The sequence below is a fragment of the Polyergus mexicanus genome, unplaced genomic scaffold (genome assembly GCF_030449975.1).
Source record: "Polyergus mexicanus isolate NDT 795.1 unplaced genomic scaffold, iyPolMexi1.0 SCAF_6, whole genome shotgun sequence".
NCBI classification, from domain to species: domain Eukaryota; kingdom Metazoa; phylum Arthropoda; class Insecta; order Hymenoptera; family Formicidae; genus Polyergus; species Polyergus mexicanus.
Window position 1 is genome coordinate 2,690,586 of NW_027223326.1, and position 26,152 is coordinate 2,716,737.

The 26,152-nt window shown below is 31.0% G+C and overlaps 1 protein-coding gene across 3 annotated transcripts in view; it reads left to right on the forward strand.

The window, feature by feature from the left end:
* Window positions 1-21,150, forward strand: part of Stol (voltage-dependent calcium channel subunit stolid) — a 141,290-nt gene extending 120,140 nt beyond the window's left edge. For 2 of the 3 annotated variants that reach the window (XM_070298082.1, XM_070298083.1), the window contains 5 exons: window positions 8,595-8,731; window positions 8,813-8,985; window positions 17,783-17,988; window positions 19,986-20,280; window positions 20,453-21,150. In XM_070298082.1, coding sequence (XP_070154183.1) covers window positions 8,595-8,731; window positions 8,813-8,985; window positions 17,783-17,988; window positions 19,986-20,280; window positions 20,453-20,750 — 1,109 coding nt within the window. In that variant the 3' untranslated portion in view covers window positions 20,751-21,150. The remainder of the gene's footprint in view (window positions 1-8,594; window positions 8,732-8,812; window positions 8,986-17,782; window positions 17,989-19,985; window positions 20,281-20,452) is intronic. The other variant, XM_070298084.1, reaches the window with a different exon arrangement.
* Window positions 21,151-26,152: the final 5,002 nt, after the last annotated feature.

A 26,152-nucleotide genomic window follows, 5' to 3' on the forward strand; every position in this document is an offset into this window, starting at 1 on the left:
ATTCTCGCGGTGGGATTACGGTTGAATCCTCCGCGTCCTCTAACTTTTCCGAATGTATGCTCTACGGAATCCTGGTTACATAGTGCTGTAGCGAGCTTGAAGTCTGGATAATGTTGTTGGATGGAACGATACATAGATAAAATTGCTCGCACAGTCATAATCATTTCATCAAAACACGGAGGTCTCGACATCTTGTTAGAAGAAATACTCCACTTTGAACACCATTCTATAAAAGATGTTAATAATTCTTCAGCCATTGCATTAGCATTTGATAACGGCCCCTTTTCTCCGTTCCAATCATTTAAATAGTACACGTTCATAGCATCTATTATTTTATTCATTTTGTATACAAAATCCGCAGATGCTTCCCATGAAGTACTTTTCAACACATTACTGTGGCCTGCTGTTGATATTGATGCAGCAAATCTTGCATTTAACATTTGAAAAACTCTTGTGACATTCATGGCTTCAAAATTATTTGGATAAAAGTGCGCGTAGGTAATGTGATTTAATAAATTTGAAGTGCTTAAATTTCTGTCAAATTGCCACGTTCCAAATAAATCATAAAACGATATTATTATTTCTCCGTTGACGTAAATATATTTATGCGATCTCAATTGACTAATCAACCGCTTGATAAGATGGGGCCAATCAAAGGAACTAAAATAAGTTTCATTATTCAATAAAAAAAACGGTTGATGTGATGAAATTTTCCAATTACTGAAAGCTTTTCTGTTTGCTCCACCTTGGTCACATGTAATCAATTCAACATTTGCTCCTATATCTTTCAGTTTTCGCAAACATATCTCGGTGAGTTGAACAATTTCTTTATGCGTTGAATTTTTTCCGGTCAAAAAGTATGCTACTATTTGCCGCCAAGGATTTTCTGCATTAATACTATCAAGGCAAAATAATAAAACATGTTCCGCTGGTTGATCGCTTCGTCCTAGAGGTCCAAAATCTACTAATCCTTCAATAATGTCGTATTTTTTACTGTATTCTTCAAATTTTTTTATTGACATTTTATCAAATTTTAAGCAACAAAGTGTTTGCGAAGATGGTAGTTTTGATAAATTTTCTTGAATTTTCGAAAATATTTCTTCTCAGAATCCCGGTCGAATTTCTGTTTCTGAAATCCAATTTCTCACAGAAGATTCTGATGGAAGATTTAATCCTGCTTTTCTCATTCGTGAATATCCACTTGCGGAATAATAAAACATAAATTTCGCAAGCTGTTTTTCTTCTTTTGTATATTCTGCTTTTCCTTTGTGTAATTGAAGCCTTATCATTGTTTTCGCTAGTGGTTTTAAATATTTTTTTCCATGCAAAAATTCATTTACACTGTGCTTGCAAACGTTTTTCTTCCTCTGAGCTTCAATATTGTGACGTTGCAAAATTGCTGTGACATTCTTTTGTTTTCTTTTTCTTTGTATAAGAAGCTTCTTTAATCTCGAATTTTCTCTCTTTAATTTTTCGATTTCGGACAATTTTTCAATATATATTTGTTTGGAGGCAGACTTCTTTTTTGGAGGTTGTTTACTTTTTTTCTTTTTCAGCATGATCGCTTTCATTTCTACTTTTTTTTGAGAATTATTCTCCAGAAATGGAAATAATGGAAGTGAATTTCCATTGTTGAGCCATTCATCGTCATCTGCAAAGTTATCTCCAAAATTGCTGAAAAGTTCTTTTCCAGAAGGATAACACTTTTTATTCGTGATCTCCATAATGTCCGGAAAAACGCTGTCAGAAATTACTTCCATCGGAGTGCAATTTCGATCATCTGAGTGATTTCGGCAAATCAATTAGTACCAAAAAAAAATTGTTTTTAAGAAAATTATTTACAATGTATTTTTTTAAACAATTATTTGTTTTTTTGGCACTAATTAATTTGTGTTATTATTCTGTACATAGAAGTATTACGGTAAAATTATCGAAAACTGAATATTTTACAAAATATTTTATTTTTTATATCAAAATATGTCAGATTAAAATATAAAATAACTCAAAAAGTACTTAATGAAAAAATACTTTATTATAGTGTTTTGGAAAGCTCTCGATGTCAGCTACAAGAATACTAAATAAAAAATGTGGGTTTCCATTTAAGATTTTAAAGTTGACCTTTACATGATCTTCAAATGGTTTTCCAAGGTCAAATCATTGTCACCATCTCATGACCCCCTCGAAACCAAACAACTTTTGTCTGAAACATTTTTCTCTTCCGGGCTTGGTTTTTGAGATATTCGACTGGATGGATTAAAATGGGCTACCCAGTATATATATATATATATATATGTAAAGATGTAAAGAAAACACATGGTTGCCTTTAAAAAGAAGTATGCACCTGCATGTTGCAAATTACATTTTTTTAAAAGCCAACTATGTATTTTTGATACCCCAATTGATTTGTCTCATTATTCTGTTATTTTGCGCGGTAAATCTGTTATCCATTATTGATTTTTTTACTACATGTGATATTGATTTTCATTGCTCTGCTGATTTTGTCTTTCATTTATTATGTTATTGTTCCGATGTTATAAATTAATCATTATTGATTTTTTTGTAGACAAATTTTTTAAAATATTTATTAAGTGATACATTTTTCATTATTTAATTTTTTTTATAGTAAATATTTTATAAGTAATATTTAATGTTTATTCTTGTTTCTAGTATTTTTTATTTTGCGCAATATTCTGTTTTGTATTAAAATATTTTTTTCATAAAAATCGTATTTAAATGTTATGTTGTGCCTCCGGGAGAGGCACGGTAGTTGGGATCGTTTGTCGGAAGGAATTTAGGAATTCAGGCTCCGCCCGGGAACTACACGTACTTTAGTTAAATAATTCAGACATTTTCCACGTTAAATAAATAGATAAATATCAGCTTTATTTGTGACTTGGCTTATTTACAATTTTCCCGCACATTAAATCGCGTCGCGTGTCGCGATAGCGGATATTTCAACGTGCGCGTGTCTAGAGTCGAGTTTCGGTCTCGAGACTCTTATTTTGAATCAAGATGTGCGCGTGATACTTAAATGTAAAAAAAATATTAATTCCTGATTTCAGCTTATTTTTATCGCTGTTAACTAATGTATATTAATATTGTAGTTTTATTATTATACATATGCGCGCGCGTATGTGTGTGTGTGTATATTTATTTATTTAAATTAATATAAATGTAGCTCGAAGAAGCATATTATGTCACGCTGTTATACGCAACGAGAAATCTGCATGCCGCGTAACGCGTCGCTTCGTAATTGCCAATTTGCTTGAGAACGTAGTTACTGCATTGGCCGTTATGACGGTATGGCGCTGAAACCAGTGAGAAAGACCAGTCTCGCCTTAACCCGGGCCATTGGCTATCTGTCTATTCATCTGTGATAAAGGTAAACGAATGTGTGAGGAGCATGATATATATATATATATATATATATATGCATATAATCTTTATGACTTTATTATTATTTATAACTATTTAGTAATTTATATATATATATATATATATATAAAAATTTTCTTTCCTTATATATATATATATATATATAAGGAAAGAAAATTTGATATATTTTATCTTTTTATGTTACCAAACATTTGCATATTCCTATAAGCTCGCCTATATTTATAGAAAATAAACTTTTTCTAAAGCAAGAATTTAGAAATTTAATTTTTGTCGTAAAATATAAATAAATAATGGTTTTATGTATCAAATTAATTTTAATTAATATGAAAAATATTTTTTTATTCGGATAGAGAATATTCGTTTATAAAGATGCGTATTTGTTTTTATTATTACGTGATATTTATAGCATGCATGTACATAAGTATATATGCATGTATCGGGGAATAAGGGTGCGTTCCGTTTCACGCATTGAGCGCATAGATCGCCTGCAAATCTATAGTTCATGTAACATATATTATAGATTTCCAGGCGATTTATGCGCTCAATGCGTGAAACGGAACGCACTCTAAGTCAACAGTACCATGTACACACACACGCAGTCAGGCACACGCGATTATATCAGTGCGCGGCAAGTACTTACAATAGCTCAGTTGCGCGATTGTATACATACGCGTAACGAGAGATTACCGCAAAAGTACGCTCAATTGTTATAACGCGTTACAACGCGTTGAATTTAAAAAACGAGTGTTGTGTTTTTGTAGTGTGCTTTTAATAGTGTGTCCACATAATGGGACGAAAACATAATTTTCGAGAGACACTTGCTCTTTTTTGCCCGTAGGCTTTCTTTAAAAAGAATAAGGGTCAAAAGGATAGTATATTTATAATTTTAGAAGGAATTGTGTGTGTGTGTGTGTGTGTGTGTTTTAATGTATACTATATACTAATATGGTGCTAGATATTATTTAATTTTATTTCCGTGCAGTACACAAAAATATAAATATGATAATGTAATATTATATAAAAATATAATATTCAAAATTTCTTTTTTTTAAATTATATCTTTAAAGCAATTCCTAAAGAAAAAACAATATAAAGACTCTTGTATAAAAAATCGTAACATAAAATTGATCTTCAAATGGAATTTAGAATGACTGTATACACATAAATATACATATTATATATGATGCACATAGTATTTAATACTCATATACTATTTTTGTTATAAATAAATGGACAGATATGGGCAAAAAAAGAAAAAGAAAGAGAGAGAGAGAAAATAGCAGTGAGTAAGTGAAAGAATGGCTGTAAAACGATATATCGATTGATAATTCATATCAGTCACTAAACATTAGTGAGCATAAAGTATTGCTACAGAGAAAGATATAACTATTTCTTTTTTTTCTTACTTTTGGCACTTGTACAGACACTTGCTCACAAAATATTGTTATACTCATATCTTCTTTCTCTCTTTGTCCATTCTTCTATGTCCATCTCTTTCTTATCCGAGAATACTATATGTGTGTTATATATTGTATTATCTACATGTGTGTATATGTTTGTGAAAATTGATTATATTTATTTGGCAATAGTAATTGTGTCACAGTAGTTAGTTAGCCAGAGGCGATCAATTCGTGAGCTGGTTATTGAAAGAAATATTTCCCACCAAATGCATTTTGCATGTACGCTTTGGTTGAAGAATGTATCCCAGAAGCGATCAATTCGTGAATTGGTTGTCGAAAGAAATATTTTCCACCAAAAACGTTTTGCTTTGGTTGAACAATGTATCCCAGAAGCGATCAATTCGTGAACTGATTGTCGAAAAAAATATTTCACATCAGATGCGATTTGAATGTGTGCTCGGGTTATTAAAAAAATTACATTCTGTCCTAGAGGTGATTTTTATTCGTATACTGGTTGGTTTAAAAAAATTTTATTCCAGAAGCGGTTTGCATGTGTGCTCTGGTTATTAAAAAAATATTTTATCCCAGAGGCGATTTTTATTTGTGTTCTGGTTGGTTTAAAAAATTTTTCATATCATATACGGTTTGTGCATGAATATTCTGGTTATTAAAAAACAGTTATTCCAGAAGAAATTTAAAGAAACTTCCGTTTTTTTGAAAGACTAAGTGTGCAATATTTGGTATTCCTTCATATGATTACAACCAATCATAAAAGCTTACAAATGATTAGAAGGAATTATTATTGTAATTCCTGGTGATGTATTTTTTTTTTAATGGCACCAAATTTCGCGTATATAATAGTCTATCAGGCTATGTATATACAAGTTAGTAGCTAAAGAGAGAAAATATATATTTCGTAATTAGGAGGCAATCCTTATGAAAAAAATACACCAAGGATGTAAAGAGTATGAGGAAACGGTTTTGTATATTATAGCAAGCAATAAACTGCCTTTTTTAAAATGATAAGAAATTAGGATTAAAGAAATACATCCTGATACTCGTAACAATATTGGCCAGAAAAAAGATGCCTCAATTTCGTTTGCAAATTATAATCGCAAATATGAAAATAATAAATAAAATATTTTAGTTGCGTTCTCACGAAAATGAGCGATGAAGGAGCCCTTTCTATATTATAAATATCCAAAATATTGTAACACTCATAAAATTTTGTTGCAATGTTTCGCGGACAGAGTATTTATGTGTTTGCATTTATAAATATTTATATTAATATTTATATAAATGTAACTTTTAATATGTGCATACTTATGTCATAAGAATATATAAACATTCACATTTATAGTGAAGAAGTTTATATATTACTTATTAGTCCTCAATCATATCGATTATAACGATATACTGTCAATGATAAAGATTTATCATCATATTCAAAATTATATATGCATAATATATTTACATCCATATATAATATATTTTAGTTCAATTTTCTCGAACTGTGCTGCATCAATTGTAATCCAGCAAATCAAGATATGATTGTTATACATATAACATGTATAATACATAATAAAAGTGCACATGTTACATCTATGTTATATGGCAGATATATTCGATGTTTGCTGGGTATATGTATCATATATATACACATTATGATAAAATCAAAAGAGATAATATGAGCAATATCATAGATTTGTATTCAAAATATGTATGCGACACAAACGGATATCTATGTAAAGTCGTTGCTTCTACGAGACGATAGAACAGAAATAGAGTAGATATCCATCATATTTTCTGTCTTTACATATTTAACACAATGCGAAAAGCTGGTATTTTATTGCTCTTTCCAAAGTATGCACATATCCTTGACTCCATTACTCTACATAATGATATCGGTAATATAACTATAAAGCGTTGGTAATGTGCCGATACTTTTAGTTACACTTAGATGAGGACAATCACCCGTCGGAGTTCGCCCGTCGCTCCGGCATCCTCTTAAAGCTTAAGCGGGGAGCACACACTTTTGCATAAGCGCATAATCATAAGCATTAGGAATTTGATTGGTCAATTTCCTTATGTTTATGATTATGCGCTTATGCAAAAGTGTATGCTCCCCGCTTTAGAGCTTACTACTATTGTAAATCCGGACTTACCAATTGCGCAATTCACTGCGCCCGGCTAAAGGTCGGCGCTAATTGACCAGACTTTACTCAATAATAACTCCTTTATTAAGCGCTATAAAAAAATGGTTCAGAACTTTTTGACTCAGATTCTGGTAAAGAATAACGTTATGTACTTAGTGGGCGCTCGTTGCATGTCACCTTGTATATATAATATAAAGTGAGTCATTTTAATCAATATACTCAAATATCTCAAAACCTGTAAGTTTCAGAAGGAAACTTTTTAGACAAAAATTGTTTGGTTTTGAGGGGAAAAGAAGATAGGAATAATAGTTAAACCTTGGATGGCATTGTTAAGATCATATCAAGGTCACATTAAATTTTTTAAATTGAAACCTCTATTTTTTATTGCATATTCTTATAGCCCTTGTCGAGACCTTTTCAAAACTCTATAATAAAATATGTTTTCATTAAGTACTTTTTAAGTTATTTTATATGATAATCTGACATATTTTGATATAAAATATAAAATATCTCGTAAAATATTTAGTTTTCGATAATCTTACCGTAATACTTTTATGCGCAAAATAATGAGACAAATCAATTGGTATAAAAAATTAATTGTTTTTAAGACAAAGTATGTAATTATTTATAATGTATTTTTTTTATTATTCTATACATAAAAATATTACGGTAAGATTATCGAAAAGTAAATATTTTACGAGATATTTAATTTTTTATATCAAAATATCTCAGATTAAGATATAAAATAAATCAAAAAGTACTTAATGAAAAAATATTTTATTATAGTGTTTTGAAAAGTTCTCGAGATAAACTACAAGAATATGCAATAAAACATGGGAGGTGCCATTTATGAAATTTATGATGACTTTCACGTGACCTTGACAACGCTATTCAAGGTCGTACTAATATTACTATGTAATGCGTTACTTGAAACCCTACAACTTTTGTCTGAAACATTTTTTTCTACATCTCACTCCTTCCGAGATACTTCAAGGGTCCGGGAGTTTTTCCCCGCCCTGTATAATTGTGTGTGTGCGTGTGCGTGTGTGTGTGTGCGCGCGCGCGCTTGTGTGTGTGTACATATATATTTGCTCCTTCCAAACAAATATTATTTTCCTCTAACATTTTTTTGTATGCTTAAAAAAGTCAGATATTTAAAATGCTTAAGTTAGAGAGATGAGAGATATCCTGCATAATATATTTTATCATATGTTATTACATATTGACGATCTCTGTTAAATTAAAATAATAACTGTAAAAGATAGAGAGAGATACTTATAGAATAAGGTTTACATTAACATCAATACGGATGTCGTAATCAACAATTTTTATTTTTATAAAAATGGATTGCATGTTGGATAATAGATTATGTGCTTATAAGAATTATCCCCTCCCCCTCACCCCTTTTGATCATCCTTATCAATCATATATAAATCATAGATAAAAAATAATGTTATTATTAAATTAAGAAATTATAAGCACTTCATTTTAGAATAAGCTTTATGTGTCAATGCAAAAGCGATATAATTAAATGCTAATGTTATTACCACGTGAGTTTTGCATAATATTTCAAGTATATATAAAAGACTTATTTTGATTATTGTTATTTCTTTAATTATTTCTTTAATTATTGAATTATCAGCTGAAACGGCCGATCCGCTTGTCACCGCTACTCATGCGATATACATCGGGAGAAGCCACAAAGCTCCGGCGGCAGTAGTGGGTTTGCAATTTCAACATTCGTCTTTGGCAACTCATTTCGTCAATATTACTTCTACGGTAAATTGAAACAGAATTTTTGTTCTTTGCATAATTATATACATACGCTCGATACATTCATATCGAACGTTCTATTTTTAGTGTACCGGTATGACAGGATGTAAAAAAAATTGTGCATCCGAAGAGCTCGACTGTTATATTCTAGATAACAATGGATTTATCATTATAAGCGAACGTCACGAGCATACTGGAAAGTTTTTCGGCGAAATAGATGGGACAATAATGGATTCTTTAGTACAAGATAGGATATACAGGTAACACAATAACATATATAGAATGTTATAAAAATGCTTATAGCCACTTTGAATTATATGCTATATATATATAAAAGGAACGGTTTTTTGCAAATTTCTGCAAACAAAACAATATTAAATGTTTTCCATTTATTTTAATCTTTTTAACCTGTAATAACTTCTACATATCTCTACTCAGTATACGTATTAACCACACTAGTGCGATTTGGGATTTTGTATTTTTAAAATTCTAGAACTCGCGCATAAATAATCCAAAAATATTCGATAATATGAGCTTCTTGGGCTTCTTGAGCTTTCTTAAAAATTCCCCAGGAATCCAATGGTAATGGTCTCAGATGCAAAAAATAATTTTGTAATAGTGGAAAAATGTCAAAAACAAAATAAAATTTTTTAAAAATTTTCTTTTTTTCAAAAAATCGCCATTTTTTATATTTGATAGAAATAAATGTTTTTTTTTCTAAATTAAAGTTAAAATGTATTTTGGAAAAAAAAAAATTTATAAACATTATAGAATATTAAGGATTTTTTGGGATGTTTGAAAGTATGATATATTTAAAAGGTGAAAAAGTCAGTAAATGGTTTGTTTATAATAGATAAAAAAATTTATTTTTTCAAAAAATGGCAAGAATATAAAATTATTTTTCATCTACGCTTTTATCCTTACTTTTAATCTAAATTTAAGGTGTCTCCCTTTCTCAGCCATGCTGTTGAATATAATTACTTATTTTTATAGAAGAACAAAAATAATTAAGATTTTATAAAAAAATATTATTGCTCTGAAATTTACTAAAAATGTAAAAGATCATAAAAAATTGTAAATTTTTATACTAAAAACAACAAAATATGTTTAAATACTTACATTCAATGCAATTCCACTCGTTTATTATACGAAAGTATAAAATTAATTATTTTATCGAACACCGACTTTGCACATGCTGCTGTCACACTAATGCAAATAAGCATCTCCTCAAAGTTTTGATACTGCTGCTGCAGCGGTTTCAAAACAAGTGTTCCGGCTCACTGTGCAGTTAGTACCCTAGGATAATGGCATATTTGTTGTAGTGGGAAAAGACCGTTACAGAATGTAGATAGAAAGATCCAGAAGCAAGAAAGCTTAAGTGGTGCAAATTTGGTATAGTTACTACGGGTTAATAATACATAATATAAAATTTTTATTTTATGGAATTTTAATTAAAAAATTTATTTTTTAATTATGCACTCTCTTCCATTGAGAAAGATATAGAAAGGATTTGTAAAATATTACGTTAAGTTCATCTTGATACAGAATCATAAATAAATAGGAAAAAGGAAGTAAATTGTCGAATTTAAAACATGTCTTTTTCTTTGATATTTGTATTAATAAAAAGGTAATTATTTTTTTCTAATTATATAAATTCATGCTTACTATTTAATAAAGTTGATAAAACATAAACAGATCTAAATTTTTTAAAATTTAAGATTTTTTTCAAGCATATCATTTTCATCATTTTTTTGTCTTCTTTCTTTATACATATAATTAATTTTTGGTAACATTAATTTTTTTATGGAGAAGAAAAAGTTATATTGTACAGATATTTTATTTAAAAAATCACACAATATGACAGAGGATTGGATAATGTTACACATAGAAAGTTACAACAATATAATCTCTGTTTTCTGAAATGTAGATCAGAACAAAAAGTTCTATGTTATTAGATAGGGATGTGATCAAGTTTAATATGTACAGTAAAGTTTTCCTAATTTTTACTCTTTGGGATAAAAACAGAAAATTCTTGGAAAACGGAAATTAAAAGATATTCTTATCACATTGCGAATTGTCCAATCGCTGTGTATTTGCATGAATCCAGTTGCGCATGCCGTTATAGAATCTACCTATTGTGACGTAAAAGAGATGTGACATTAATGTTTGTGAAAGTACATATGAAGAAATTCCATAATTAGAGAAACTAAATAGGAAATTGTACTTCTAAATCAAATCTAATAATCAAATCAATATCTTAGGATTGAAGTAATATTCATTTTTATTATTTTTTTTATTTAATCCATTCTCTCAAACTTTATGGTATCAAGGGTGAAAGACTTCCATCTATCTCAGTCAGCTAACAGACAAGCTCTCTCACCAAGAATAAGTCCTCTGTGCCGTAAGATATCCGCGACATCGTCTATTCACTTTCAGCGGGGTCATCCTCGGGACCGACATTTTTCTGACCGTGTTTCATACGTTGTCTTAGCTGTTCTTCCCTGTGGCATCCTCATAAGGTGCCCAAATCAACGCAGTTGAATTTGTTGGATTATGATGGTCAGTGCTGCCACTTCTAGAGTTGAGCAGATGGTCTGGTTCTGGATACGGTCCCGTCTTGTCTTTCTCTCCACTTTGCATAGATATCTCTTCTCCGGTGCTTGCCTATTTCGTTGCCTTCCAATAAGGCACCAGAACTTCATGCTATAGGTCAGAGTTGGAATAAATGTTGACTTGTACCATAGACTGCGATCTTTGTCCTCTTGCTAATCTCTCTTTTATTGAGGAAGCCCGATCTGATGGAGAAAAAGAGACGACCGCTGTACTCATTAATGTCCCTATCGACTCTTCCGTCGCTGACAAGACGAATGCCCAAATATTTAAAACAGTTTATTTGCTCGAGGCGTTCACCAAACAATGTCACCTGGTGAGTGGAGGAAGAACGTCCCACTGTCATTATCTTTGTCTTCTCAACATTAATCTTGAGCCTTCTTCTGGTTAGCGCTCCCGCTAATATTTCGAGATTGTAGCTTTTCACAGGAGTCGGCAAAGAACAATCATCACAACAGTCAGCAAAGAATGACTCAGAGAAGTACACTGGTTGCATCTTATAGTTACCAAGTTTGAACTTTTTAACTCCTGAATTGTATTGCATAGTCACCAAGTCTATCAAAGTTATAAACAAAAGGACTCAAATTGCACCATTGTTTTATTTCCTGCTTAACAAGGAAGATGTCAGATTCAAGGTTGGCTGTTCTTACAAGGCTCTTACTTTTCCTGTACATACTCTAAATCGCTCGCATTAACTCTTCTGGTACTTCCTTTTCCTTAAGAGCTCTCCAGAGCTTTTCCCTTTTCACATAATCAAATGCAGCCTCCAAATTAACAAACTCTGTATACATAACTTTCTCATGCTCTATTGTCTTCTCGTAAATTGTTCTTGTTGCATAGATTAAATCTTGAGCGCTTCGGTCTGGTCTGAAGCCATACTGGGTTTTTTCCAGTTATGGCTCCATTATCGTCCTTAGCCTGGACTTCAGGATTCTGGAGTAAACTTTTCCAGGCATCGACAGCAAGAAGATATCTCTGTGATTTTTATATTCTTCATTATATCTTTTTTAAACGAGAGAAGAATCGCTGTCACATTCCAATCCTCGGGAATATTCTTTATTCTCCAGTTTTACAACTTTTAAAAACATAGCCTCTTCTTCTTCAAGATATTTAATCATTTTCGGTGTGATACCATCACACCTCGCCATCTTATCGAGTTTCATCCTTCGAATCGCCGCTCGCAACTCCGCAAGAGTAATTGTGCTGTGCGGTAGCGTCCGTTTGTCTTTGGCCCATCCGTTCTGGCTCCGTCGAGGTGTCATCCGCTTCTTTGTTCAACTCCTCAAAGTCCTTCTTCCACGTATCATTGAAATCCTCCTTTCCAGTATCATTGAGTTTCTCAACAAGTTACCACTCTTGTCTTTGACAAACTTAAGAGAATATTCTTTTTCTTTCCATAGGTTCTTTAAAGTTTTGTAGAAAAGCTTAGAGTTTCTCTTCCCATTTTTTCGCCGAACTCACCCCAGCTTTGTTCTTTTGCTGCCTTAACTAGCTGCTTTACATTGGTCCTCTGAATTTTGTACCCCTCGTAATCATTTGTCATCAATCATTCATTGTCTGTTTACCAACAAGATACTTTTTTCACTGAACCTTCTTATGGCATAATTCAGCTTTCAAATCATTATTCCACCAAACTGTTCTTTTCTTGCAGCCGCCGATTCTGGATTCACTACACACTTCTTTAGTTGCTTGTAAACACTGTTCTTTTAAAACCATCCCATGAAGCTTCAAAATCCTCATTTGTATCAAAAATCTGTGCCGAGACTTTCCTTATTTTGGTCTAAAACAGCTTTGGACAGGCACTTTGCAGAGCTTGAAACTTTTGATTTTAAGTTTGGAATTCTTCCTAATTTAGGCATTGTAGGAGCATTTCAGCTTTGCAATTTGTAGATAAGGGTCACTGCCAATCTCTGGTCTACGGAAAATACGTACATTTAAAACCCTGTGGGTTAGTTTTTCCATTAAGATGTAGTCTATGATTCGTTTTCCCTAGGAGGGTTTTTCTCTAATGTATAAATATACCAACTTGTGGACGAAGAAGACGAACAGGCTGTTTATTATTACAAGATTGTTGGACATGCAAAATTCCAGGAGTTTGGATGCATTGTTGTTAAACAAAGGTTCTCCACAGGACCCTCTTACCTGGTATTCATCTTGCCGCCAAATTGCAGACCAATTCTGCCATTAAAATCTCCTAGTATAATTATACGTTCTTTAGAATCATCAATAATTTTCTGTAACTCCTAATAGAACTGATTTTTAATTTTTTCAATTGCATCATCCATAGGGTTGTAAGCAACCACTAAAATCTGTACGGGTTGATTAGATGCGAACTGCAGATTCACTATTGTCAGCATCCTATTATTGACGAACTCCCAGCTTACGATGGCTTCTCTGAGATGATTGTGGATGAGAAAAGGCATTTCGGTCTGTGCTTTGTCCTACATGGTTACTCCACGGAATATAAATAAGTGATTGTTATCAAGAGTGATATAGCACTAACACTTTTTCTTGGTGTTCGTTAATGCTAGCACATCTAGTCTCATATTGTCGAGTTTTTGCACGAGCTCTACTTATTTCCTATTAAAGCTCCTTATCTTCTAATTTCCTAATCGCATTATTCTTTTTTGTCGCCGAGTCTTTGTCCTGTCTATATTCCGAGGCTTCCTTACAATTTCTTTTTATAAGATAAATTCAGCCAACCGAGGAATAAGCCCGATGTGCTCTAATGCAATAAAGAGGTTGCCTTCTGCGCCTGCATGCACTATCCTATGGTGTCCAGATCTAATTAGTAGTTTGGTTATACTGCCAAACCCAGTCTCTGGCAGAACTTTGCTACTAGCAAAGCCATATTGCCCACCCCCGTCATCCCCACGTGATGAATCTTGGGATGTTTCACTTGTTGAAACTTGCAAAAAGCTGCAAATACGGTAAATTTCGTCCTAAAAATCATCAACTTTGAACGTTCTCTCCAGACTAAACTATAAACTTTTAGGCAATTGTACTCATTAACCAGTTAACTGGTAATGACGCATATATGCGCCTTAAATTTTTGTGCCAGAATTGGTAATGATACATAAATGCGCATATTGAATAACTCCGATGAATTTCGATGGATCTGGATAAAACTTGGTACCCTAGAGTTTTTTGGATCGCTGAATCGGAATCTGAGCTCAGAGACTACAAATTTCTCATCATTAAGTTAATATGGTGCTCGAAAATGCTCTCTTTGAACAATTTTTGAGACAGTGAGCCGAAGCACATCTCGAAAGCGAAAAATATACCCCCGCTATTAGTTGGTGACCAAGAAATCACGACCCCAGAGTGTACCACGTGGAGACCACGATGGGATTTTACATTCCATTTTTTTAATAGTTTTTTTTTAATTAAAAAATTTTTTAAATATTTTTTTTTAGGTTTTGTTTTTTTTTAGGATTCTTTTTTTGAGATTTTCTGTTAATTTTGTGTCAAGTCCGCCAACTGGATTAATTTCTGAATTCTAACAGATGTTGCAAAAAATTAGGTTCTTTTTGGACGTATAGTTTCAGAGATGCGCGATATCAAAATTACGAGTCCGGATTCGAAATCAGCAACTTCAAAAACAATTGTATCGATTTTTGAAACGTATAATTGATTTTACCAGTTTTGGGACAGAAAAGGGCCTACCAGTTAATTGATTAAGTCTTTTGCTTAGCGTTACTATCATGAACTACAAAATCCTAAAGTTTGAACAAAATCCATGGGGAGTCATTTTCGATATAAGAAGTGTGCGGAGTTCTTTTTTATATATATTCCCAGAAATTCTTATCTTTTTGCTACCTTATAGAGGAAGCTTTGTTTTCGTGAAAAATTTTTTTTTCGAGTTTTTTATGCCAATGTATTCAGAATGTTCTAAAATTATATTCTTAAAAAATGTCTATGTATGTATGTATGTATGTATGTATGTATGCGATTTGTTATGCAACGGCTAACTTCCGCAATTTTTGAGATATCGGGTTAAATTTTTTTACATGGATAGATTATTATTAAAAGATGGTTGGTATTGAATTTGGTGAGAATCGGTGAAAGGATTCATTTTGTATAAAATTCTAAATTTTTTAAGAAATGTTTGTACATGTTATAACTTTCACAAATTTTAGATAATCGGCATAATCATGATGAACATAGATCATGATTGTGATTTGCACATACAAATTCTTGATGAGGAATCTTGCTGTGCAAGAAGATTGACGCTTGAAATGTTATTTATTAAAAGTCAAAAATTCAGTCTTAACTTGCAGGACGATATTGAATTGTTGCACTCCTCTTATTTACCAATCATTAAGAAGCTCAATAAGATTTAAATCTAGTATGTTTATCTTGCGTCAAATATACAATATTTATATACATCTTGAAGTTCCATCGCTTTTAATTTTCATATGCGTTTTTGACCTCATTAGATTATTTATTGATAGTTGAACACGCGACATGATCATTTCCTGTGTTCTCATTGATTGACAGCTTTTATCTACTTCTACAATGGGGTCTCCATTAGCATATCAATTTTTATTATTCTGTTGTTTTTGTCATGTAACCACGTTTTTTTCAGATTCTCGTCGGAATCTATTAAAATTTCCCCCACAAGTTCTTGGAAAAAGTCTATGATAGGTGATGAATTTCAACCTCATTTGGCATTTCGCTGGAGATATCCAGTAGTAGGACATGCTATTTAAAACCGAAATCACAATTTTATATTTTTGATTACTTGAATTTTGAGACACGTAATTCAGTTTGTACGTATCACGTAACTTTACTAAAGAAGATCTAGTCGAGGACTGAAACATTTAATAATAAGAATTTTGTTAATTTTTACTCTAGTCTGAAGAACTTTTGAGATTTATAATTTAAATATGTATATGCATGTACATTCGTAATTTGCTTCTTAAAGCTTTTTTGTATCATTTTTTAATCCCTTTCTAAAAAAGACATGTAACCTCGAACTCGAATATATTGAAGCGTTGAAGCATCTTTTCCGCGATGCTGACTGGCTATATCGCTTGTGCACTGCGACTTGCTTTATTCGTGTTATTTGCAACTGTCAAATTATGCGAATTTTGACAGTTTGACAATTTGCGAATGAAAAAGTTGAAGTTAGGAAAGAAAAGTTAAAAAAATTGGAAAATGTCCATAAATAAAAGCGCGCGCGCAGCGCGCGTCTGTATTATTCTAATTATTAAATTTAATCGTTCTCTGTCTCTTCCCTTTTCTGTTTTTCTTTTTTAACTCTTTTATTTTTCGTCAGCATAAATTTTTTTTCCATTTCATTCAGCTCGTCATATTCATTCTTTTTCGGTCTACTCTCTGGAAAAACATGGAAAACCTGTAAAATATTCTCAGGGATTTCTTTTGTACCTGGAAAAATCAGGAAATTTTCATAGAATTTTATTGGGATTTGCTTTAAAAAATGGAAATTTAAAAACAAAAATATCTTTATGCTTTATAGATATTCAATGTCTTAACAAAATATTGAATATGTAATACATACCGTATATTGTAATTTTTAGCGATAAAAAATGAAAACGTTATATTTAAGTGAAAATTATTCGTTTCTTTCACTGCAAATCTAGCACTTAAAACTTAAGAAGCTCTATATTTTTCTTTTATATGAGTAAAAAACAAAAAAAGTGTATATAATAAAAAAATTTATTTTAAAAAATTGCACCAAAAATTTTATATTTTCCTATTATAATTTTGAACAAAAATACTTAGAAGATTAGGGAATTTTTTTATAAAATTTGAATAAACACCCTGTTTTCCTTTTTGGCATCATTGACATTCTTTTTTAATATTGAATCTCTTTCATCGATGTTGCTTTTTTAAATTCTATTCTCTGCTATCCGCAACTTGCCCCTTTTTTTTCTTTTAATCTGAATTTTTATGCTTATTCGTAATTGCCTCTTGTATTCCATAATATATAATTCTTATTATCTATTATCTGTATTTCATCATTTATCTCGTCATTTCCCTCCCGTTATTTTTTCTTTTTACTCTTCTTCGCTTTCTATTCTCTAATCGTAAAAATATAGTCTGACTATTTCGTTCTTACATTTTCACTTTTCTCGCATTCCTTTAACCAAGTCAAATTTTTAAATATGATATATTTAAATGTGATTGTATGTGTGTTGATTATCATAAAATAATTTGATATAAAAAAATGTGAAATTTTTAACTTGAAATAGAAAATTTGAAACCATTTAGATTTGATATTATTTGAAAATATTGTTCTTATCTTTTTAAATAGTCACAAAGACCTACAATATTCGTCAAGATCCGAATCTACTTGCAAGTACTGCTTTTATTTTTTAAAGTAATCGTAGAGAGTTCAAAACTATGCAAACACATTCGAACTAATTTATAAGATATTTAATATCACTACTATTAATGTATTTTGTTTATGCAATGTTTCAGAAAAGTAACTGTTATTGATTATCAAGGAACTTGTAGCCCTCAAGAATCTCATCTATCGTCAGCGCCGCGAACTCTATCCAACTCTATTATAAAAACAGCGGTGGCATTTGGCAATTTTCTTTGGACTCTGGTTTTAGGGCTCAATATTCAAGATTTCTGGCGAACGACATTGGCATTTGCTAACAATGCAATGCATTCTTTGGATGGTAGTATCTCATAAATGCATTTATAAGTAAAATCCCTGTATTCTCAGTATATATGTATTCTTAAGCTTATTCGTATATATATAGTAGGTTTAAAAAATTCTCGGAATATGATAAAATTTTTAATACAAAAAAACTGTGCACAGAATATTTAAAGGACCACGTACGATTCATATGAAAAAAACGTTTTCGGTCAATTTGCTTGAATTTGTGATATATTATAGTTCTTATGTCTCTGATCAAAAATGTTAAGTTACAGAAACTTTCTATGTCTAGTTTCTGAATTATACGGGTATATAAAAAGTATCGGAACCCTTTAATATAATATTTCGAAAAATACGCATTTTAGAAAAAATGTTCTATATAAAAGTTGTAGGATTTTATGTGATGCATTACATAGCAATATTATGTTATTGAAGCGTTAAGCCTTGGATAGCGTTATCAAGGTCACGTAAAGATCACCTTGACATTTTTTAACAGAAACCCCCATTTTTGATTATATATTCTTGTAGCTTACCTAATATTGCCATGTAATGCGTCATATAAAACCCTACAACTTTTATATAAAACATTTTTTTCTAAAATGCGTATTTTTCAAAATATTAAGGTGTTCCGATGCTTCTTGTATATCCGTATAATTCAGAAACTAGACATAGAAAGTTTCTGTAACTTAACATTTTTGATCAGGGACATAAGAACTATAATATATCACAAATTCAAGCAAATTGACCAAAAACGTTTTTTTCTATGAATCGTGCATGGACCTTTGAGAAATTGGCAACAATCATTATTTATCTTCAGACCGTGTTATATTATGCAGTCTGCCGTTTTAGTGTAATAAAAGTTGTTATTTGTTTCTTACATTTTTTTGGTTCGTCGCATTTAAAAATATCGGTTACAGAATATCATGCAAAGACTTGATTTATATTTTGCTACAAAAATAAAATACTTTAAGAAGTATATAATGAAGCAAAATTAAAGAAAACGAGTGGTATAAAGTTTTCATGAGTGCCGAGGACATCACTGAAAACGCGATAAACACACTATCAAAGAACTATCGAAAAACAATTTCCGGAAATGTTTTAAGATGCTTTACAACCATAGATATGCAGTTGCTCAACGGAATTATTTTGAAAGAGATGTAGTGTAAATATGTTTAAAAATTATTGATAAATATTTATATTAAGTCAGCCCTTTCAAAAATCAATGACTTTGACATATGTCAAGATCATGAGTAACATCTAAGAAGTTTTAGCCATCGCTCGTTGTTTGTTTAAAAAGTTATTGATAATTAAATTATATGATAAGAACAAGTATTAAATGCGATAATCTAAACTTTCCCGAGTATGAATTTCATATTTATTATATATTTAATATTATATATTATATATTTAAATGAATGCATAAGCGAAGAAGGGGCAGAGCACCTTCTCCTGCACTCCTACCTTCAAAAAAACTAACCTAATCCAAACCAATTTCTATTTTTTGAATAAAAATTAGGTTTGGGATAGGTAAGTTTCTTTTTTTGGAGGGTGGGGAGTGCAGGAGGAAGAGCTTCGTCCCTCCCTTGCCTACGCATTTATATAAATACTTAAATATACAACTAATTTAAAATTCATAGTTTTTTTTTAACCAAAGAAGTTCAGATTTTCATATTTAATATTGGTCCTTATCATACAATTTAATTGTTAATAACTTTTTAATAAACAACGAGCGACAGTTAAAACTTCTTGAATACTACTCAAGATCATGACCTTGATAACATATGTTAAGGTCATTGACTTTTAAAGGGGTGACTTAATGTGAATATTTACTGAATTATTTATGTGTTATAAATAAATTTTATAATATGTTTTAAATAGATCGAAAAATTTGTATATGATAATGATCTTTTGAGAAAATGTTTGCCCTTGCAATAGTCTGTTTTCATAGAATGGATCTGATAATTTAGATTCATTATCATTTTCATTAATTCAAGAAATTGTATTTATTTTTTCCAGACGATTTGATATTCACGGACGATGGTGAAACGCATAATCTCGATTCACTTACTCCTGTCGATTCGACAGAGGAAGCAACATCGGACGAGAACAATATGTTTATGAGATTTCCAATAATTGCGCCAGCCTCGCCACCAACTACTCGAGCTACTTCCGCGCATTATCCCCGAAAGTTGCGCTCCTGTGAGAAGAAAACAGATTTGTACATTCTGCAACCTGAACGGCTTAATACCAGCGGGCAGAGTAATCCTTTGAAGGGAAAGCTCACTAATTGTCACGTTACTGGATGCGAAAGGTAATTTATAACGATCACGCACACATACTATACACACATTTATGAAATAAATTTTCCTGTATTTTTAAGATTATTGTTTATAAATGTATTACAACGTACATCTATTTCCAAAGATAAATCAGAAAATTTCCGATCTAACAAATATATTTTTTCTTTTGTTTTTGCCTCGTAGACCGTTCAGCGTTCAAAAGATTCGTCATACTAATTTGATATTGCTGGTAGTTGATACGCTGTGTCCATGCGGCAGTAAACAGTTGAGTATTGAACCTATCGAGGCATTGACAGAACCTGGAGCATGCACGGCAAGGAGAGAACGCTTGTATCGACGAAGACCACCAAAATGTATAAACTACCATCCTGAAGAGATGGAGATTAAATTCTGTGGCGATGCCGACCGTCTTGTTAGTTTTTCGTCGTTAAGTCTTATAGTTCTCCTACCCATCGTTAGAGTGCGGCTGTTACTTGCGTGACTTTATCGTCATTAAATAATATTGCGCACATACGTGCGCAGATACATATTCACACACACATATACACAAATGTTTATAAATTACCTTTTTAAAATGAATTTAGCGTTATTGTTTCTATGAAACAATTATAAAGAAGAAGAGAAGTAAAACAAGAGAAAATGATGTATTAGATATAATCTGGATTATCACAATATGAAGGTGGTAAATCCACACACATACTTACGAACGCACGCATGCACATACATACATACATACATACATGCATACATACATACATACATACATACATACATACATACATACATACATACATACATACATACATACATACATACATACATACATACATACATACATACATACATACATACATACATACATACATACATACATACATACATACATACATGCATACATACATACATACATACATACATACATACATACATACATACATACATACATGCATACATGCATACATACATACATACATACATACATACATACATATATACATACATACATACATACATACATACATACATACATACATACATACATACATACATACATACATACATACATACATACATACATACATACATACATACATACATACATGCATTATATATATATAACGTTTACACGCCACTCTTAATCGGGTTTAATAACATTCGTAATTCTAAAACTGGACGATTACAATCATTTCATTTTTCAGAAGAATAGCTGTGATTGGCCACTTTTAAAACTACGGATGTTATTAAACCCGATTGACGTGTAAATGTTATCACAGAACATAGTCTAAGCATTCAATCTGTAGAATGAAATAGAAAAATTGTTAGAGACTCATTTTTGAGTATCCTCCTTTCTTTTTCTCTAAGATAGCGATCAGTAGCGATACTGATGAAATACTTTATTCAGCAACGATTGAAACGAGAGAAGAATACTCAAATATAGCTCTTCTCCCAGTTTCTTTGTAATATGTCAACTTCATAATTCCAATATAGGAAAATTATATGAATGTTGGTCTATTTATATATACATATATACATATATATATATATATATATATATATATATATATATATATATATATACAGGGTCCCAGATTATTTGGGACAATACTTGTGTGCAGATAGAGCGGACCAAACTGAAAAGTTCTGTATCATTTTTTTTATAACGCTTAATAAAGGAATTATTATTGAGTAAAGTTTCGCCAATCAGTGCCGATCTTTAGTCGGACCCACGTCGGTGAGCCGCGCGCCTGATAGTATGCAGCAGCGCATACTTCACGGCGCTCGGTTCACCGATGTGCGCCTGGCTAAAGGTTGGCGCTGATTGACCAGACTTTACTCAATAATAACTCCTTTATTAAGCATTATAAAAAAAAATGAAAGATAACTTTTCGACTCAGTTTGGTCTGCTCTATCTGCACACGAGTATTGTCCCAAATGATCTGGGATATATATCCCAGTATATATATATATATACCTGTATATATATATATATACTGGGTGGCCCATTTTAATCCATCCAGTCGAATATTTCAAAAATCAAGCCCGGAAGAGAAAAATATTTCAGACAAAAGTTGTTTGGTTTCGAGGGGGCCATAAGATGGTGACAATGATTTGACTTTGGAAAATCATTTGAAGGTCATGTGAAGGTCAACTTTAAAATCTTAAATAGAAATCCCCATTTTTTATTTAGTATTCTTGTAGCTGACATCGAGAGCTTCCCAAAATACTATAATAAAGTATTTTTTTATTAAGTACTTTTTGAGTTATTTTATATTTTAATCTGACATATTTTAATATAAAAAATTAAATATCTCGTAAAATATTTAGTTTTTGATAATCTTACCGTAATACTTCTATGTACAAAATAATGAGACAAATCAATTAGTATAAAAAAAAATTGTTTTTAAGAAAATTATTTACAATGTATTTTTTAAACAATTATTTGTTTTTTTTGGCACTAATTAATTTGTCTTATTATTCTGTACATAGGAGTATTACGGTAAAATTATCGAACACTGAATATTTTACGAAATATTTTATTTTTTATATCAAAATATGTCAGATTAAAATATAAAATAACTCAAAAAGTACTTAATGAAAAAATACTTTATTATAGTGTTTTAGAAAGCTCTCGAGGTCAGCTACAAGAATACTAAATAAAAATGGGGGTTTTAATTTAAGATTTTAAAGTTGACCTTTACATGACCTTCAAATGATTTTCCAAGGTCAAACCAATAATACCATCTTATGGCCCCCTCGAAACCAAACAACTTTTGTCTGAAACATTTTTCTCTTCCGGACTTGGTTTTTGAGATATTCGACTGGATGGATTAAAATGGGCCACCCAGTATATACAGGGTGTATCTGAAATGATGCACTAAACTTTAGGAGCGTATTCTAGAGGTCAAAATAAGACTTTTTTTTCTTATGAACATGGGTCCGCAAATGAACCCCCCTCCGAGCTAAAATTCGAAAATGTATGAAATTTACCAAACATTCGCAACGCAAATTTATTTATCTCTCAAGAGAAGTAACGTCAAAATCAAGGTCAAATAATAAGGCAATTCATAAATAACAAGTTCAAGTGTAAGAACGGACGAAAAGCATTCATTGTTAAGAACTTGCGGCTGAAATACGGGCATTTTCTGCTTTTTAGTGGCTTACTTTAGTTCATAATTTACTGGGTTATACTAAATTTCAACCTTCTGCCATTTTTTTTCTAAAATACAGCCAATTTTTAATTTTTTCTCTAAACTTTAGAAGCCTCTAACTCGGAGGAAGGTTCATTTGCGGACTCATGTTCATAGGACAAAAAGTCTTATTTTGACCTCTAAAATATGCTCCTAAAGTTTAGTGCATCATTTCAGATACATCCTGTACACACGCACACACACACGCGCGCGCGCGCGCGCACACACACACACGGGGTGTTTCAAAACAACACCAACAACCCTTAAGAATTAATAGAGGGTGATAAAATAAGAATTTTTGAAGCGGCACCTTATGTCTAGTAATGTGTTTTCGCTACATTAGTAATTAAGTACTATTAGATGCATTTTGAGAAAGATAGACTTTAGGTTACCAGGTTTGCACCGTATTATATGAAAAAATAGGAGAAATAAAAAAAAACATTGTAATATCAAGTCAATTTAATTTTTATTAATATAAAGTGAGAAAACGAAATAAAAATGTTATGTTAATTTCATTTTCTGAGTATTATGTTTTATATTGTTTTATGTGTATATGTTAACCACACAATTATATTTGTGGACAAAGAAAAATTTCAAAATTTCTTCATTTAAAAATGTCAAGAGAAATGAAAGATACATATATGATACGATTTATCGATGATAATTCGAACGCGCCAAATTCGCAAATACACAAATCCAGGTGTTTTGTGATAAAAAGTTGAAATTTCAAACATATATTATAATCTAATATCGCAAATCTAGTAGCAAATCTAGTTATAAAATCTGTTTCAAAAATGCTTCTGATATATCTTTATTGTTTTGTAGTAGAAAAACGCGACATTTCCGGACTCGAATTGCTGCTTTAAAAATGCTTATATTTTATCATTTTTCTATTAACTCTTAAATGCATTATCAGTGTATTTTAAAATATCTTCTATGTGTGGGTATGTATACACATATCCAGATAGAAAAATACTAATAGTATACTAGAAAATTTAATCATGATTTTGCAGCAGATTTGCTTTCTCAGTAAGCTCAGTTTCTCATAACATAGCTTGCTGATATGACAATAGAAATGCAACAAAAATCTAATATTGTTTGCTATCACGTTGTAGCAACAAATACGTAACAAACATAAAATAAAGTTTGCCATATTGAATAATAACGGCAGAAAAACGGCAGAAATCAAGCATGATGTGCTATCACGCTATAAAACGCAATAAAGATTAAGAATGCAGCACACTTAATTTATTAAGTACTATAAGTACTGACAGCAGAAATACAGCAAAAACAGCAGAAAGAGCATGTCTTGCCATTACGTGATAGCAAAAACACGGCAAAAATAGAACACGCCCAGTAAACACAATTATATTAATATTACAAGGTGCAATAAAACTAAATACAATATTACAGATAATTATTACATAAGTGTTATCGGTAAGTTACCGATTATTTGTAATTTCCCAATCATAAATGTAACATATATGTTTTCTCGTAGTTAAATTTTATGTAACAGAAACAACTGATCTAATTAAATACTTAACACTTTAACAAACGCTTGAGTTAGACATAACTCCGCATAGTTTTTTTCGAACAGCGTTTAATAATATATTTATCTTAAACTTTCATAAAGTTTATATAATTTGAAAATTTGAAAATAAAATTCATTATTTCTATATTATCAAAAAATAAAGTTTATTAAAAATTTATTTTATATTTAACTCTCATACAGGATGTCCTACCATACTTCCTCTTAATGGTAGATTCCTTAGAACATTTCAAGACAAAAATTTTAATACAAAAACGAGGCTATAATAGTTTTTAAACAGAAAGCCATTATATTTTACCATTATATTATATTTCATGGCAAGCCTGAGATTTCGCGCGCTCAGGCACGGCGAAATAGTAGACACCTTCATGGTAACATTAATCGACCACTTTGACAGCTGAAGTTGAAACATGTCGCAAATTTTTACTTGAATTTTTGAGATGCCTGCTTGCATCCATTATTCGTAAAAAAATGTATTAATGCAATGCGTATTGTAAATTTATACGATAATCATAATATCATAAAAAAAGCGCTCCATTCATAGAAGCCTGTCATTCGTAAAATATAATCGCTTCCCGTATAAAAATTATTAAAGCCTCGACATTTTTGTATTAGAATTTTCGTCTTGAAATATTCTAAGAAATCTGCCATTAAGAGGAAGTACGATAGTTTCAAGATACCCTGTATTATATAAAAATGGCAAATAAAATTATTAAAAATCGATCTTTATTAGTATATTATGAAAACTTACATATATATTTTAGTACTTTTTAATGGTGTGATAACGCTTAAAGCAATCAAGTTTATGTAGTGAGTGGTATCTCACAAAATTTGCAAATATATTACGAACTGTACTCGACCATGATTCGAAAATGTTATGTCTAAAAAGTTTGCATAGCGGTATATGTGAATTTATGTAAATGTGTATAAGTGAAAACTTACTTTTTTTTAAAAAGCGCCAAGTACACGCGCTAGTTGTGAAAAACTATATTACTGTAAGAAATTGTTTTACACAATAGTGTTATTTTAATCTGTATAAAGTTAATACAAAATAATAAATAAAATATCTTTTGTTTTTTTTTATTAAAAAAACGGCGTTGCCAATTTCATTAACATATTATTCAGCGTTTTTTAAGTAAAAATTTA